Source organism: Nerophis lumbriciformis, linkage group LG03, assembly GCF_033978685.3.
Source record: "Nerophis lumbriciformis linkage group LG03, RoL_Nlum_v2.1, whole genome shotgun sequence".
In the NCBI taxonomy this organism is placed as follows: Eukaryota; Metazoa; Chordata; class Actinopteri; order Syngnathiformes; family Syngnathidae; genus Nerophis; species Nerophis lumbriciformis.
In genome coordinates, this window is record NC_084550.2 from 49,421,716 (window position 1) to 49,440,346 (window position 18,631).

The 18,631-nt window shown below is 37.0% G+C and overlaps 1 protein-coding gene across 1 annotated transcript in view; it reads left to right on the top strand.

Annotated features, from left to right (window-relative positions):
• The first annotated feature begins 6,279 nt into the window (after positions 1-6,279).
• slc6a1b (solute carrier family 6 member 1b) overlaps positions 6,280-18,631 on the top strand; it is a 74,555-nt gene continuing 62,203 nt past the window's right edge. Inside the window, exons 1-6 of the mRNA XM_061938516.2 lie at positions 6,280-6,702; positions 7,929-8,321; positions 8,484-8,615; positions 10,864-10,964; positions 11,353-11,462; positions 17,220-17,352. Of these exons, the coding sequence (XP_061794500.2) occupies positions 8,075-8,321; positions 8,484-8,615; positions 10,864-10,964; positions 11,353-11,462; positions 17,220-17,352 (723 nt within the window). The 5' untranslated portion in view covers positions 6,280-6,702; positions 7,929-8,074. The remainder of the gene's footprint in view (positions 6,703-7,928; positions 8,322-8,483; positions 8,616-10,863; positions 10,965-11,352; positions 11,463-17,219; positions 17,353-18,631) is intronic.

Sequence of the window (18,631 nt, forward strand, 5' to 3'; positions counted from 1 at the left end):
AAACATACGTACGCAGATCTAAAACACACGTACACGGATCTAAAACACACGTACGCAGATCTAAAACACGTACACGGATCTAAAACACACGTACACGGATCTAAAACACACGTACACGGATCTAAAACTCACAAACACAGATCTAAAACACACGTATGCAGATCTAAAACTCACGTACGCAGATTTAAAACACGTATGCAGATCTAAAACTCACGTACATAGATGTAAAACACACGTATGCAGATCTAAAACACACGTATGCAGAGCTAAAACACACATACGCAGATCTAAAACACACGTACACGGATCTAAAACTCACGTACGCAGATCTAAAACACACGTACACGGATCTAAAACACACGTACGTAGATCTAAAACATACGTATGCAGATCTAAAACACACGTACGCAGATCTAAAACACACGTACATAGATCTAAAACACACGTACGCAGATCTAAAACACACGTACGCAGATCTAAAACACACGTACGTAGATCTAAAACATACGTACGCAGATCTAAAACACACGTACACGGATCTAAAACACACGTACGCAGATCTAAAACACGTACACGGATCTAAAACACACGTACACGGATCTAAAACACACGTACACGGATCTAAAACACACGTACACGGATCTAAAACACACGTACGCAGATCTAAAACACGTACATGGATCTAAAACACACGTACACGGATCTAAAACACATGTACGCAGATCTTAAACACACGTATGCAGATCTAAAACACACATATGCAGATCTAAAACACACGTATGCAGATCTAAAACACATGTACACGGATCAAAAACTCACGTACGCAGATCTAAACCACACGTACGCAGATCTAAAACACGTACACGGATCTAAAACACACATACACGGATCTAAAACACACGTACACGGATCTAAAACACACGTACACGGATCTAAAACACACGTACACGGATCTAAAACTCACAAACACAGATCTAAAACACACGTATGCAGATCTAAAACTCACGTACGCAGATCTGAAACACGTATGCAGATCTAAAACTCACGTACATAGATGTAAAACACACGTATGCAGATCTAAAACACATACATGGATCTAAAACACACGTACACGGATCTAAAACACCTGTATGCAGATCTAAAACACACATATGCAGATCTAAAACACACGTATGCAGATCTAAAACACATGTACACGAATCAAAAACTCACGTACGCAGATCTAAAACACACATATGCAGATCTAAAACACACGTACACGGATCTAAAACTCACAAACACAGATCTAAAACACACGTATGCAGATCTAAAACTCACGTACGCAGATCTAAAACACGTATGCAGATCTAAAACTCACGTACATAGATGTAAAACACACATATGCAGATCTAAAACACACGTATGCAGATCTAAAACACACATACGCAGATTTAAAACACACGTACACGGATCTAAAACTCACGTACGCAGATCTAAAACACACGTACACGGATCTAAAACACACGTACGTAGATCTATAACATACGTATGCAGATCTAAAACACACGTACGCAGATCTAAAACACACGTACATAGATCTAAAACACACGTACGCAGATCTAAAACACACGTACGCAGATCTAAAACACACGTACGTAGATCTAAAACACACGTACGCAGATCTAAAACACACGTACACGGATCTAAAACACACGTACACGGATCTAAAACACACGTACGCAGATCTAAAACACGTACACGGATCTAAAACACACGTACACGGATCTAAAACACACGTACACTGATCTAAAACACACATACACGGATCTAAAACACACGTACGCAGATCTAAAACACACGTATGCAGATCTAAAACTCACGTACACAGATCTAAAACACACGTATGCAGATCTAAAACACATGTACACGAATCAAAAACTCACGTACGCAGATCTAAAACACACATACGCAGATCTAAAACACACGTACACGGATCTAAAACTCACAAACACAGATCTAAAACACACGTATGCAGATCTAAAACTCACGTACGCAGATCTAAAACACGTATGCAGATCTAAAACTCACGTACATAGATGTAAAACACACATATGCAGATCTAAAACACACGTATGCAGATCTAAAACACACATACGCAGATTTAAAACACACGTACACGGATCTAAAACTCACGTACGCAGATCTAAAACACACGTACACGGATCTAAAACACACGTACGTAGATCTATAACATACGTATGCAGATCTAAAACACACGTACGCAGATCTAAAACACACGTACATAGATCTAAAACACACGTACGCAGATCTAAAACACACGTACGCAGATCTAAAACACACGTACGTAGATCTAAAACATGCGTACGCCGATCTAAAACACACGTACACGGATCTAAAACACACGTACGCAGATCTAAAACACGTACACGGATCTAAAACACACGTACACGGATCTAAAACACACGTACACTGATCTAAAACACACGTACACGGATCTAAAACACACGTACGCAGATCTAAAACACACGTATGCAGATCTAAAACTCACGTACACAGATCTAAAACACACGTATGCAGATCTAAAACACACGTATGCAGATCTAAAACACACATACGCAGATCTAAAACACACGTACACGGATCTAAAACACACGTACACGGATCTAAAACTCACAAACACAGATCTAAAACTCACGTACGCAGATCTAAAACACGTATGCAGATCTAAAACTCACGTACACAGATGTAAAACACACGTATGCAGATCTAAAACACACGTATGCAGATCTAAAACACACATACGCAGATCTAAAACACACGTACACGGATCTAAAACTCACGTACGCAGATCTAAAACACACGTACATGGATCTAAAACACACGTACGTAGATCTAAAACATACGTATGCAGATCTAAAACACACGTATGCAGATCTAAAACACACGTACGCAGATCTTTAACACACGTACGCAGATTTAAAACACACGTACGTAGATCTAAAACATACGTACGCAGATCTAAAACACACGTACGCAGATCTTAAACACACGTACACAGATCTAAAACATACGTACGTGGATCTAAAACATACGTACACAGATCTAAAACACACGTACACGGATCTAAAACACACGTACATGGATCTAAAACTCACGTACGTAGATCTAAAACTTACGTACGCAGATCTAAAACACACGTACACGGATCTAAAACACACGTACGCAGATCTAAAACACATACACGGATCTAAAACACACGTACACGGATCTAAAACACACGTAAGCAGATCTAAAACACACGTACGCAGATCTAAAACACACGTATGCAGATCTAAAACTCACGTACGTAGATCTAAACACACGTACGCAGATCTAAAACACACATACGCAGATCTAAAACACACGTACACGGACCTATATCTAAAACACACGTACGCAGATCTAAAACACACATACGCAGATCTAAAACACACGTACGCAGATCTAAAACACACGTATACAGATCTAAAATACACATTCACGGATCTAAAACACACGTACAAGGATCTAAAACACACGTACGTAGATCTAAAACATACGTATGCAGATCTAAAACACACGTATGCAGATCTAAAACACACGTACGCAGATCTTTAACACACGTACGCAGATTTAAAACACACGTACGTAGATCTAAAACATACGTACGCAGATCTAAAACACACGTACGCAGATCTTAAACACACGTACACAGATCTAAAACACACGTACGTGGATCTAAAACATACGTACACAGATCTAAAACACACGTACACGGATCTAAAACACACGTACATGGATCTAAAACTCACGTACGTAGATCTAAAACTTACGTACGCAGATCTAAAACACACGTACACGGATCTAAAACACACGTACGCAGATCTAAAACACATACACGGATCTAAAACACACGTACACGGATCTAAAACACACGTAAGCAGATCTAAAACACACGTACGCAGATCTAAAACACACGTATGCAGATCTAAAACTCACGTACGTAGATCTAAACACACGTACGCAGATCTAAAACACACATACGCAGATCTAAAACACACGTACACGGACCTATATCTAAAACACACGTACGCAGATCTAAAACACACATACGCAGATCTAAAACACACGTACGCAGATCTAAAACACACGTATACAGATCTAAAATACACATTCACGGATCTAAAACACACGTACAAGGATCTAAAACACACGTACGTAGATCTAAAACACGTACGGAGATCTAAAACACACATACGCAGATCTAAAACACACGTACAAAGATCTAAAACACACGTATACAGATCTAAAACACACGTACGTAGATCTAAAACATACGTACGCAGATCTAAAACACACGTACACGGATCTAAAACACACGTACGCAGATCTAAAACACGTACACGGATCTAAAACACACGTACACGGATCTAAAACACACGTACACGGATCTAAAACACACGTACACGGATCTAAAACACACGTACGCAGATCTAAAACACGTACATGGATCTAAAACACACGTACACGGATCTAAAACACATGTACGCAGATCTTAAACACACGTATGCAGATCTAAAACACACATATGCAGATCTAAAACACACGTATGCAGATCTAAAACACATGTACACGGATCAAAAACTCACGTACGCAGATCTAAACCACACGTACGCAGATCTAAAACACGTACACGGATCTAAAACACACATACACGGATCTAAAACACACGTACACGGATCTAAAACACACGTACACGGATCTAAAACACACGTACACGGATCTAAAACTCACAAACACAGATCTAAAACACACGTATGCAGATCTAAAACTCACGTACGCAGATCTAAAACACGTATGCAGATCTAAAACTCACGTACATAGATGTAAAACACACGTATGCAGATCTAAAACACATACATGGATCTAAAACACACGTACACGGATCTAAAACACCTGTATGCAGATCTAAAACACACATATGCAGATCTAAAACACACGTATGCAGATCTAAAACACATGTACACGGATCAAAAACTCACGTACGCAGATCTAAAACACACATACGCAGATCTAAAACACACGTACACGGATCTAAAACTCACAAACACAGATCTAAAACACACGTATGCAGATCTAAAACTCACGTACGCAGATCTAAAACACGTATGCAGATCTAAAACTCACGTACATAGATGTAAAACACACATATGCAGATCTAAAACACACGTATGCAGATCTAAAACACACATACGCAGATTTAAAACACACGTACACGGATCTAAAACTCACGTACGCAGATCTAAAACACACGTACACGGATCTAAAACACACGTACGTAGATCTATAACATACGTATGCAGATCTAAAACACACGTACGCAGATCTAAAACACACGTACATAGATCTAAAACACACGTACGCAGATCTAAAACACACGTACGCAGATCTAAAACACACGTACGTAGATCTAAAACATGCGTACGCCGATCTAAAACACACGTACACGGATCTAAAACACACGTACGCAGATCTAAAACACGTACACGGATCTAAAACACACGTACACGGATCTAAAACACACGTACACTGATCTAAAACACACGTACACGGATCTAAAACACACGTACGCAGATCTAAAACACACGTATGCAGATCTAAAACTCACGTACACAGATCTAAAACACACGTATGCAGATCTAAAACACACGTATGCAGATCTAAAACACACATACGCAGATCTAAAACACACGTACACGGATCTAAAACACACGTACACGGATCTAAAACTCACAAACACAGATCTAAAACACACGTACGCAGATCTGAATACACACACTGGGATTGAAGACACACACATTAGTACACACGCACACAGATAGAGGTACACGTTTGCAAGTAATTTTGCTACAATAGTACTTCCATATTTCTGATCGTTTTGCGTTTTTTCATGACAACAATGTTTTGTTTTTTTTTTGCCGTTGCTTTATCTCAAAAATATCCTTACACATAATTATGGTTAGCTTTTTTACATTTTCGAGAGTGCATTTTGGACCTTACCAAATGCTTCCCATGACGAGTTCGAATTTTGAGGGATGCTAAAGTTAGCGATGGATGATTCATGAAGTTGGATTTAAAAAAAAAAAAAAGCATCCATTGTCCTTTTGGGTGAGTCAGAGAGAGAGGGAGAGAGAGAGAGAGAGAGGTAGAGAAAGGAGATGAGGAAGGATATAAAACGTTGGGACAAGAAGATGCTCCTTTACCAAAGCTGCTGCCATGTCCGACTAGTTGCCGTGTAAATGTGTGTTTGGAGTGTGTGTGCGGCGTGTGGTGTGCAGGGGGGGGGGCTCCACTCTGAGGCAACATTGTGGATATGAGGCCGCGTTGCACGTTTGTACGCCCCTGCAGCTCGCTCCAAGTCAGATAGCTACAGCTACTTCTCTTCTTCTTCTTCTTCTTCTTCTTCCTGCCTCTCTTTCCGCTGCACTCCTTTAAGGACACCACCCTCTCAACACCTCTCTTCCATCCATCCATCCATCCATCCCTCAATCATCCACCCAACCTTCGCCCTCAGGGTCATTCATTAACTCCGCTTTTGTTTTGTTTTGTTTTTTTGCAAAGAAAAGTACAAGGGACCGAAAACGTTTTCGATGTATATGTTTGGTCTTCGACAAACCATCCATTGTAAGTATTTTGCTTTACTTTCTTGAAAAAAAAAATACAATTAAATTAAATTAAAAAAAATTAAAAAAAATCATAATTCTTACATAGTAGAATCTACAATTTAAGAATTATGATTTTTTTTTTTAACAAAAAAAACAAAAAAAAGTCATAATTCTTACATTGTAGAATCTACAATGTAATAATTATGATCTATATATATAAATATATATATATTTTTTTATTTATTTAATTTTTTTTATTTTAATTATTATTATTTTTTTAAATATTTTTGCAAGGATTTACCAATCAGGCCCGCAAACAGGTTTTATCCGGCCCTGCGAGATGAGTTTGCTAAGTATAAAAACAAGCCGAAATTTGTGAGTGAAATAAACCGCTGTTTTAACTGCGTCCACTAGATGTCGCAATAGCAATCCTTTGTATCTATGTAGATGATGCTACATATGTAAAAAATAAATAAATAAAACCACATGATGTTAGTGCGCCAGTCGAGGAAAATGAGCAAAATACATAAATAACATCCTGTAATTTGATTTTAATATTATTTTTTTATCTTGATAGATTGAAAATTAACACCAATGAGTTGACCGATGAACATTATCACATAATTTATTCAGAAAGTATAAATAACGACAAATAAAGATGGAATACTATTAACCGCAACATGTAAGTGTAAAAAACAAAACAAAAACAAAAACATTATGATTTGTACATTTTCAGAATCCGCTTGTTCTATTTTTAAACAAAGAAAACAATCGGGAGTTGTCTTTATTTTTAAGTTATCTTGCCGTGATTTTATCAGTCCGGCCCACTTGGGAGTGGATTTTTTTTCCATGTTGCCCCCGATCTAAAATGAGTTTGACACCTCTGTTGTAGATGAACTGGTTTGTTGAAAAACAAAAAAACATAACAAAAATACAAGATATTAGGAACACGTGCCCATGTTTGCTCAACGAGTCTTCCAAACCCGTGCGTAATTTACGCGCGTCTACGCGGCAAATGAGGATCCACGCATAAGAATAAGAGCGCATGTCTCAATGTTGGCACAGATTTACTTCTGTTATTCATTAGACACAGTCTCGTCTGCAGGATTTTTTTTTTTTTTTCTGCACATTTTACGCAAGTTAATTTGCATTTTTACGCACGTCCATTTATATTGTTGATGCAATTAAGGAGCACGTGTGGATCATTTGTCACAATTTTTTTACGCATTTGTGTCTCTTTTGCAGCAAGAGTGAACCCGCAGCGCTGAAGTGGTTCCCTCCTCCTTCCACCCTTCTCCTCCTCCTCCTCCTCTTCCTCCTCCTTCGTCGCCGTCCCTTAATCCGCGGGGTTCGGACGCGCGCGCATTGACTGCATTTTTTCGAGCGAGACCATGGCCACGAACGGGACCAAAGCCTCGGACGGCCACGTCCTGACGGAGACGGTGAGCGAGGCGCCGACCAGCACCCCCAACGACAAGCCCAAGACGCTGGTGGTGAAGGTGCAGAAGAGCAAGAAGGACATACCCGAGCGGGAGACGTGGGGCGGCAAATTTGATTTTCTGCTCTCGTGTGTGGGATACGCCATCGGACTCGGGAATGTGTGGAGATTTCCTTATTTGTGCGGGAAGAACGGAGGAGGTAATCAGGATTGTTTTTTCCCCCCTCCCCCGAAAGGAGAGCACTGGATTCCATTAGGCTGCGTTGTAGCCGTGCGTAATTACGCACACGGGCATCCTGGATTATGTTCAATGTTCATAATTTATCACTGAACTTTTTTTTTTATTGTCACCTCTCATCCAGGAGCCTTCTTGATCCCCTACTTTTTGACCTTGATATTTGCTGGCATGCCCCTCTTCTTTCTGGAGACGGCCCTGGGTCAGTACACCTCCATTGGGGGGCTCGGAGTGTGGAAGCTGGCACCCATGTTCAAAGGTATTCCATTATTTGTTTTTTGTCTTTGCCATTTTATTTATTTCATTGCATCCAATCGTTATTTAATACAACTATCTAAAATGTATCCATTATTTTGTATTTTCTTGCTATTTTATTTATTTAATTGCTATGAAAAATATGTCCAATCGTTATTTAATACAACTATCTAATTTTTTTTTAAATTTTTTAACATTTTGGATGCTATTTCTAATCACAAATTGATAACAAATGTTATATTTTATTAAATATAATAAAATAAAATATTCCAATGAATGATGAAAACAATAATAACACTCAAATATGACTGTGAATAATTTTGTTGTTAATTTAGAAACTTCATTGTGATTAAAAACAAAACAAAAACAAAAAAACATATCCAATCAATCCATCCATCCATCCATGGATCCATGGAAATTGATAATAAATATTATATTTTATTACATATAATGAAATAAAATATTCAAAAAAATGATGAAAAAAATAATAGCACTCAAATATGACTGTGAATTATTTGTTGTTCATTTAGAAACGTCATTGTGATAACAAACATATCCAATCAATCCATCCATCCGTCCATCCATGGATCCATGGAAATTGATAACAAATATTATATTTTATTAAATATAATAAAATAAAATATTCCAATAATGACACTCAAATATGACTGTGAATTATTTTTTGTTAATTTAGAAACTTCATTGTGATTAAAAAAAATAAAAAACATATCCAATCAATCCATCCATCCATCCATGGATCCATTGAAATTGATAACAAATATTATATTTTATTAAATATAATATAATAAATGATGAAAACAATAATAAAACTTAAATATGACTGTGAATATTTTTTTTTGTTAATTTAGAAACGTCATTGTGATAACAAACATATTCAATCAATCCATCAATCCATCCATCCATCCATGCATCCATCCATGGAAATTGATGAAACTATTATATTTGATTAAATATAATAAAATACAATATTCCAATAAATGATGAAAACAATAATAACACTCAAATATGACTGTGAATTATTTTTTGTTAATTTAGAAACTTTATTGTGATGAAAAAAAACAAAAAACATATCCAATCAATCCATCCATCCATCCATGGATCCATGGAAATTGATAACAAATATTATATTGTATTACATATACTGAAATAAAATATTTCAAAAAATTATTAAAAAAATAATAGCACTTAAAGATGACTGTGAATTATTTTTTGTTAATTTAGAAACTTCATTGTGATTAAAAAAAAACCAAAGAAACATATCCAATCAATCCATCCATCCATTCATGGATCCATGGAAATTGATAACAAATATTATATTTTATTAAATATAATAAAATAAAATATTCCAATAAATGATGAAAACAATAATAACACTCAAATATGACTGTGAATTATTTTTTGTTAATTTAGAAACGTCATTGTGATAAACAAAACAACAACAACATATCCAATCAATCCATCCATCCATCCATCCATGGAAATTGCTAACAAATCTTATATTTTATTAAATATAATGAAATAAAATATTCCAATAAATAATGAAAAAAATAATAGCACTCAAATACAGTTCATATGACTGTGAATAATTGTTTTGTTATTTTAGAAACATTGTAATAAAAAAAAACACATCCAATCAATACAGTGCATAACATTATTTGTTTATATTAGAGCTGTCAAATTATTACTTTTAAAAATCAGATTAATCACATTTTGGAATTTAGATTAATCGCGATTAATCGCAATTAATTGTTATACACAAATGCAATTGTCTTGTCAGAATCTCATCCAGGAACATTTTTAAACATTTTACATGTAATTTATTTGCACAAAACGTGTTGTATCTAAAGTTCTTTCAGGCTGTATTTTGGAGTGAAATCTCCTCACTCATTTTGTATGCATTATTCTGATCACTAACCATGTCGCGGTTAAAGTGCAAGAGCTTGTGCGGTCAAAATTAATGGCATGATTAATCCAAGTGTCTACATTGGTTAATGGGATCATCTTTTGGGTGATTAATCACATGAGTTAACTCGTTAATTTTGACCGTCCTAGTTTACATATGATTTTAAATTGTATTTTAAATTCAGAAATTATATTTTTAATGTAATTTTCTATTTGAAATATATCACTGCAATCCTCCATTTAGAATGAATGTCAAAATATGATCATTGCAATGAAAATAATACAGAAATATTCCCCCACGGTTTCGTGTGACTGTCGTGTTGTTTCAGGCGTTGGTCTGGCTGCTGCTGTCCTCTCCTTCTGGCTTAATATTTATTACATTGTCATCATCTCCTGGGCTATATACTATCTCTACAATTCCTTCACCTCTGTGAGTATCTGAATCCTTCCATATTTCTGAGGTAGAATGGCGCCATGCCAGTCCAAATCGATAAACAACAGGAGCGTATTCCATTTTACTGCAGTTCCTTGTAAGGCTTTAACACACTATGACATTTATTACTTCCTTTCCCACATAATTAGCACTTTACACCAGCTATTGATAATGCATTCTGGCCATGATTCACGTCGTCTTTTGGGGGAGAAGCATGAAATCGCAATGCCCCCCCCGCACCCCCTCCCGTCCTTGGTTCCAATGACTAGCATGGTCTTGGCTGCTTGACAGCGCACACAGAATTGGACCCGAAGGTGGGAAAGTGCACTCCAAGTCAAAAGATGTTTTTTTTCCCCCCTTCTTCATTTGTTTTGTTTCTATCCAGGATCTACCGTGGCAGACTTGCGGTAATTCCTGGAACACGGAGCGCTGCTATACCAACTACAGCATCCCGGACACCAGGAACCTTACCAGTGCTGTGCAAGAGTTCTGGGAGTAAGTTGTGACTCTGCACTGAAAATACATCCCTTTTACAAAAAACCATATTAAACGTATACAAAAGGAGGCACAATTTGGAGTTCCACCAGCATTTTCTGGGGGGAAAACTTGGGCGTTCCTGTGAGAATTCTGCAAATGTGTTGCAATGTCAACGTGAGGTCACGTGGGAAAAAATGTGATGATAACCATAGAACCAGAAACTGGATTAATTGAAAATCAAATGCACTCACAAATGACTTTTACTAAGCAAAAGTTAACATAAATACACTAATAAGTACACAACATATTCCAGCAGTACCTATAAAGTTAAAGTTAAAGTACCACTGATAGTCACACACACACACACTAGCTGTGGTGAAATTAACCTCTGCATTTGACCCATCCCCTTGCTCCACCCCTTGGGAGGTGAGGGGAGCAGTGAGCAGCAGCGGTGGCCGCGCTCGGGAATCATTTTTGGTGATTAATCACCCAATTCCAACCCTTGATGCTGAGTGCCAAAAAGGGAGGTAACGGGTCCCGTTTTTTTTATAGTCTTTGGTATGACTATTGTCTTCAAAGGGTATTTTTTACTTTAGTTTTGTTATACAACATTTACGTTATTTTTACACTTTTATGACAGTTAAACTCTGTATTATTCTACTCAAGAAAAATCGTATTTTAAATATATATTTTTAAAACAGTGGTTCTCAAACATTTTTACCAAGTACCACCCCAGAAAACACTCCAGTACCACCATAATGAGCAACAACAAAACACAGTAGGCCTAAGTATTCATAAAAAACAAGTCATAGGTTTTATTTAACAAGTATATGTATTATTTTTGGCCATCTTAACATAACAGCTATTGCACAAACATCGTCAACAATGGTACTCCATATACAGTACATATTTACAGACTTATTTGGCGTACCACTAGATGGAGCCCACGTACCACTAACTAGTACATGTACCACAGATTGAGAATCCCTGTTCTAAAAAGATTAATATCCCTAAGAGTATTGCTCTTTTATTATTTAAAGGGCATGCCTCATGTCAATAAATACATAACATATTGGAGAACAGCAAAAAGTACCAGCACAAAGACAAAAGCTATTGTGATAAAACAGTTTTCGCAAAAAACCTAATACAAATAATAAAAGAAGAAATTAACAAATTAAAAAGATGGTTTGACAAAAAACAGACTATCTTTGAATCTCAGTAAAACTAAAATATTGCTATTTGGTAACAGTAGAAGAGAAAGTCAAACATAAATACAAATAGACGGAGTAAACATTGAACGGGTAAAAGAAAACACATGTTTGGGTGCAACAATAGATGATAAAATGAACTGGAAATCTCAAATATACAACATAAAGTAGCAAGAAACACGTCAATAATGAATAAAGCAAAACATGTTCTAGAACAAAAATCACTTATTATTCTTTACTGCTTGCTAGTGTTACCATATCTGAGTTATTGTGCAGAAATAAATCACGAATAAATCATGTGATAATGTTCATCGGTCAACTCATTGGTGTTAATTTTCAATCTATCAAGATAAAAAAATAATATCAAAATCAAATTACAGGATGTTATTTATGTAGTTTGCTTATTTTCCTCGACTGATGTAATAACATCATGTGGTTTTATTTTATTTTTTACATATGTAGCATCATCTGCAAAGATACAAATAATTGCTATTGCGACATCCAGTGGACACATTTAGAACAGCGGTTTCTTTCATTCCAAAATTTTGGCTCATTTTTATACTTAGCAAACTCATCCCGTGGGCCGTATGTTTGACACCCCTGGTTTACATAACTAAGGCATTCCTCAAGGCACCCTTTAAAGTTCTCTTCTTTTTGATTAGGTATTGCTTTAGCGTGTTTACTTCAGATGCAGTCAGTAGTCATGTATACACCTTATTTAGCTACACTAGTGGTGTTCCTCAAGGTTCCATTTAAGGTCCTCTCTTTTTCACCATATGAGCTATTCAATTCAATCAAAAAAACTCACATTTGTGCAGCAGATTCTTAAAAAACACTAGAGTGCTCTCCTATAGATGATGTAAATGTAAAAAATCAAAAGAAGGCTTGAAATATTTTGAGTCGCATATTATTAGCCTATGTCATATATTATTTTGTCCTTGTAAATCTAACTGCTGCAATAAACAAACCTTTGCAAGATATTCAAATTTTTAGAGTTCACCTGTAATTAAATGTGGTTTGTTGTGATCTTAGTTGAGTGGAATGGAGCTGCTTTACTATGAGGAATAAATGTGAATTCTCCAATGCTGAAGTTGAACTGAAATCCTGGAATTTTTTCAGAATTGTTGGAGTAGAGCACATAATTCCCAAACAGGCTGAATATTTTGAAGTTGGAACAGTTTGAATCAGATGAAAAATGTGGGAATTGTGGAACTTTGAAGAATGTCCTGTTCATTTCAATGGGAATTTCCCCCCAAAACTGTGAATTTCGGGAAAAGCAGGATTTTTTTTTTAATTGTAAAAAACTTGAATGGTCTGAATGGTTGGTGTTGAAATTTTTCAAATCGGTCAAGAAATGTTGAAGTAGTAACATGTTGAATTGAGAAATGGTATTACGGAATTCCTGAAATTTTGGGAAAACCGGGAATTTTTCCAGTTCAAAAAACAATTTCGTTTTCTGTCCTGATTAAGAGGAATGTTTTGTCGGTGGAACGGTTGAAGTGGGTTGAAAAATGTGGGAGTAGTAGTCGCCAGAAAAAAGACTGGAGATAAGTCTTTGGAAAAGCAGGAATTCTGGAAAATCCTGGATTTTTTTTTTAACTTGTAACAATAATAGTTAGAATTTTCAGAATTTCTTTAATTAGTTGAAAAATGTGGAAATGGTGGAAGTTTGAAAAATGGCCAATTCATTTTGAATGGGAAAAATGTCCCGGAAAACCTGGATATCTGGGTAATCTGGGAATTTTGGGAATTTGTCAAGGGAAAGCCTGTGATTCCCAAATAGGCTGAACAGTTTGAAGTTGGAACAGTTTAAATTAGGTGAACATGTGGAATGTAGATAGCTCCAAAATCTGGAGAAGAAGAATAATAACTAGATAAGGCAATTTCTTAAGGAATTGCGAGTGAATGTGCGAATGCTGAAGTTGAACTGAAATCCTGGATTTTTTTCATAATAGTTGAAGCAGAGCACATAATTCCAAAACAGGCTGAATATTTTGAAGTTGGAACAGTTTGAATCAGATGAAAAATGTGGGAATTGTGGAACTTTGAAGAATGTCCCATTCATTTAAATGGGAATTTCCCCAAAAATTGGGAATTTCAGGAAAAGTGGGAATGTTTTTGAAAATGGTAAAAAAAAAACTTGAATAGTCTGAATGAGTTGAAATGGTTGGTGTTGGAATCTTTCAAATCGGTCAAGAAATGTTGAAGTAGTAACATTTTGAATTGAGAAATGGTATTACGGAATTCCTGAAATTTCGTGAAAATCGGGAATTTTTCTAGTTCAAAAAACAACCTTGTTTTTTGTCCTGATTGAGAGGAATGTTTTGACGGTTGAAGTGGGTTGAAAAATGTGGGAGGAGTAGTTGCCAGAAAAAAGTGTGGAAATAGGGCTTTAGAAAACCAGGAGTTCTGGAAAATCCTGGAATTTTTTTGAACTTGGAAAAATAGTAGTTAGAATTTTCAGAATGGTGCAAAGTGTTGAATGTTTTGAATTAGTTGAAAAATGTGGAAATGGCGGACGTTTGAAAAATGGCCAATTCATTTTGAATGGGAAAAAATGTCCTGGAAAACCTGGATATCTGGGAAATCTGTGAATTTTTGGAATTTATCAAGGGAAAACCTATGATTCCCAAATAGGCTGACCAGTTTGAAGTTGGAACGGTTTGAATTAGGTGAAAAATGTGGAAGGTAGAGAGCGCCAAAATCTGGAGAAGTAGAATAATAACTAGATAAGGCAATTCCTGAAGGAATTGCGTGTGAATGTGCGAATGCTGAAGTTGAACTGAAATCCTGGAATTTTTTTATAATAGTTGAAGCAGAGCACATAATTCCAAAACAGGCTGAATATTTTGGAGTTGGGACAGTTTGAATCAGATGAAAAATATGGGAGTTGTGGAACTTTGAAGAATGTCCCATTCATTTAAATGGGAATTTCCCCAAAATTTGGGAATTTCGGGAAAAGCGGGAATGTTTTTGAAAATGGTAACAAACTTGAATAGTCTGAATGAGTTGAAATGGTTGGTGTTGGAATCTTTCAAATCGGTCGAGAAATGTTGAAGTAGTAACATTTTGAATTGAGAAATGGTATTACGGAATTCCTGAAATTTCGGGAAAACCAGGAATTTGTCTAGTTCAAAAAACAACTTCGTTTTTTGTCCTGATTGAGAGGAATGTTTTGACGGTAGAACAGTTGAAGTGTGTTGAAAAATGTGGGAGGAGTAGTCGCCAGAAAAAAGGGTGGAAATAGGGCTTTAGAAAACCAGGAGTTCTGGAAAATCCTGGAATTTTTTTTAACTTGGAAAAAGGGTAGTTTGAATTTTCAGAATGGTGAAAAGTGTTGCTTTAGTTGAAAAATGTGGAAATGGTGAAAGTTTGAAAAATGGCCAATTCATTTTGAATGGGAAAAATGTCCCGGAAAACCTGGAATTCTGGGAAATCTGGGAATTTTTGGGAATTTGTCAAGGGAAAGCCTGTGATTCCCGAATAGACTGAACAGTGTGAAGTTGGAACGGTTTGAATTAGGTGAAAAATGTGGAAGGTAGACCGCGCCAAAATCTGGAGAAGAATAATAATAACTAGATAAGGCAATTCCTGAAGGAATTGCGTGTGAATGTGCGAATGCTGAAGTTGAACTGAAATCCTGGAATTTTTTTAATAATATTTGAAGCAGAGCACATAATTCCAAAACAGGCTGAATATTTTGAAGTTGGAACAGTTTGAATCAGATGAAAAATGTGGGAATTGTGGAACTTTGAAGAATGTCCCATTCATTTAAATGGGAATTTCCCCAAAATTTGGGAATTTCGGGAAAAGCGGGAATGTTTTTGAAAATGGTAACAAACTTGAATAGTCTGAATGAGTTGAAATGGTTGGTGTTGGAATCTTTCAAATTGGTCAAGAAATGTTGATGTAGTAACATTTTGAATTGAGAAATGGTATTACGGAATTCCTGAAATTCCGAGAAAACCGGGAATTTTTCTAGTTCAAAAAACAACCTTGTTTTTTGTCCTGATTGAGAGGAATGTTTTGACGGTTGAAGTGGGTTGAAAAATGTGGGAGGAGTAGTCGCCAGAAAAAAGGGTGGAAATAGGGCTTTAGAAAACCAGGAGTTCTGGAAAATCCTGGAATTTTTTTTAACTTGGAAAAAGGGTAGTTTGAATTCTCAGAATGGTGGAATGTGTTGAATTAGTTGAAAAATGAGGAAATGGTGGAAGCTTGAAAAACGGCCAATTCATTATGAATGGGAAAAATGTCCCGGAAAACCTGGAATTCGGGGAAATCTGGGAATTTTGGGGAATTTGTCAAGGGAAAGCCCGCGATTCCCGAATAGACTGAACAGTGTGAAGTTGAAACGGTTTGAATTAGGTGAAAAATGTGGAAGGTAGAGCGCGCCAAAATCTTGAGAATAATAATAATAATAATAAATTGAATAAATAGATGCATTTTGGTGTAGAAAACCAAAGCATTCACACAATTAAAACAACCATGCACTGTACAAATGGGTTTCACGTTAGATTAGATATTTACTAAAAGACAATCATCAACCCACCTCTTCACGCCCCCGCAGACGCAACATGCACCAGCTGACCGACGGCCTGGAGAAACCCGGCGAGGTCAGGATCCCACTGGCCATCACCCTTGCCATTGCCTGGGTGCTGGTCTATTTCTGCATCTGGAAGGGGGTCAGCTGGACCGGCAAAGTAAGTCAACACAAAGCAATCATTTAGCCTGCATCGCTTCACCGCAACAACACTTGCCATTCACTCACTCAAGGTCGCCGAGCTGTCACCAGGATGCCACCATGGAGGGCGGGCGGGGATGATGCTTACATAATTCAGCCTTAAAGTGTCCTACTTGAGGCTGGTTTAGGTTATGGTATTAACATCCTTGATTGTTATTACTTCTACTACCTGAGTTCAGTTCAAAACTTGGGTGACAAAAATGTTTTGTGTAACACTTTAGTATGGGGAACATATTCTAAGTAACAAAGACTTAATTTAGAGTTATTTGGTTAGGTTTAGGATTAGAGGGTTAGGGTTAGGGTTAGAGGGTTAGGGCTAGGGGAGGGGGTTGGGGTTAGGGTTAGGGTTATGGTTATGGTTATGGTATTAACATCATTGATTTGTATTACTTCTACTACCTGAGTTCAGTTCAAAACTTGGGCGACAAAAATGTTTTGTGTAACACTTTAGTATGGGGAACATATTCTAAGTACCGTATTTTCCGCACTATAAGCCGCGCCTAAAAACCACAAATTTTCTCAAAAGCTGACAGTGCGTCTTATAATCCGGTGCGCTTTATATATGGATTAATATTAATATTCATTTTCATAAAGTTTAGGTCTCGTAACTACGGTAAACAGCCGCCATCTTTTTTCCCCGTCGAAGAGGAAGCGCTTCTTCTTCTATGGTAAGCAACCGCCAAGGTCAGCACCCGCCCCCATAGAAGAGGAAGCGCTTCTTCTTCTACTGTAAGCAACCACCCGCCCCCGTAGAAGAAGAAGCCCCCGGATATTGCGTTTCATTTCATTTGTGTGTTTACATCTGTAAAGACCACAAAATGGCTCCTACTAAGCGACAGGTTTCCGGTTCATGAAAAGACGCAATCTCTCCATCCGCACACGGACTACTATTTCACAGCAACTGCCTAAAGACTTTCAAGAAAAGCTGGCTACTTTCCGTGCATATTGTAAAAACAAGATAGCTGAAAAAAAGATCCGGCCAGAGAACATTATCAACATGGACGAGGTTCCACTGACTTTTGATATTCCTGTGAACCGCACTGTGGATACAACGGGAGCACGAATATTCGCACCACAGGGAATGAGAAGTCGTCCTTCACTGTGGTTCTAGCTTGCCATGCTAATGGCCAGAAACTTCCACCCATGGTGATATTCAAAAGGAAGACCTTGCCAAAAGAGACCTTTCCAGCCGGCGTCATCATAAAAGCTAACTCGAAGGGATGGATGGATGAAGAAAA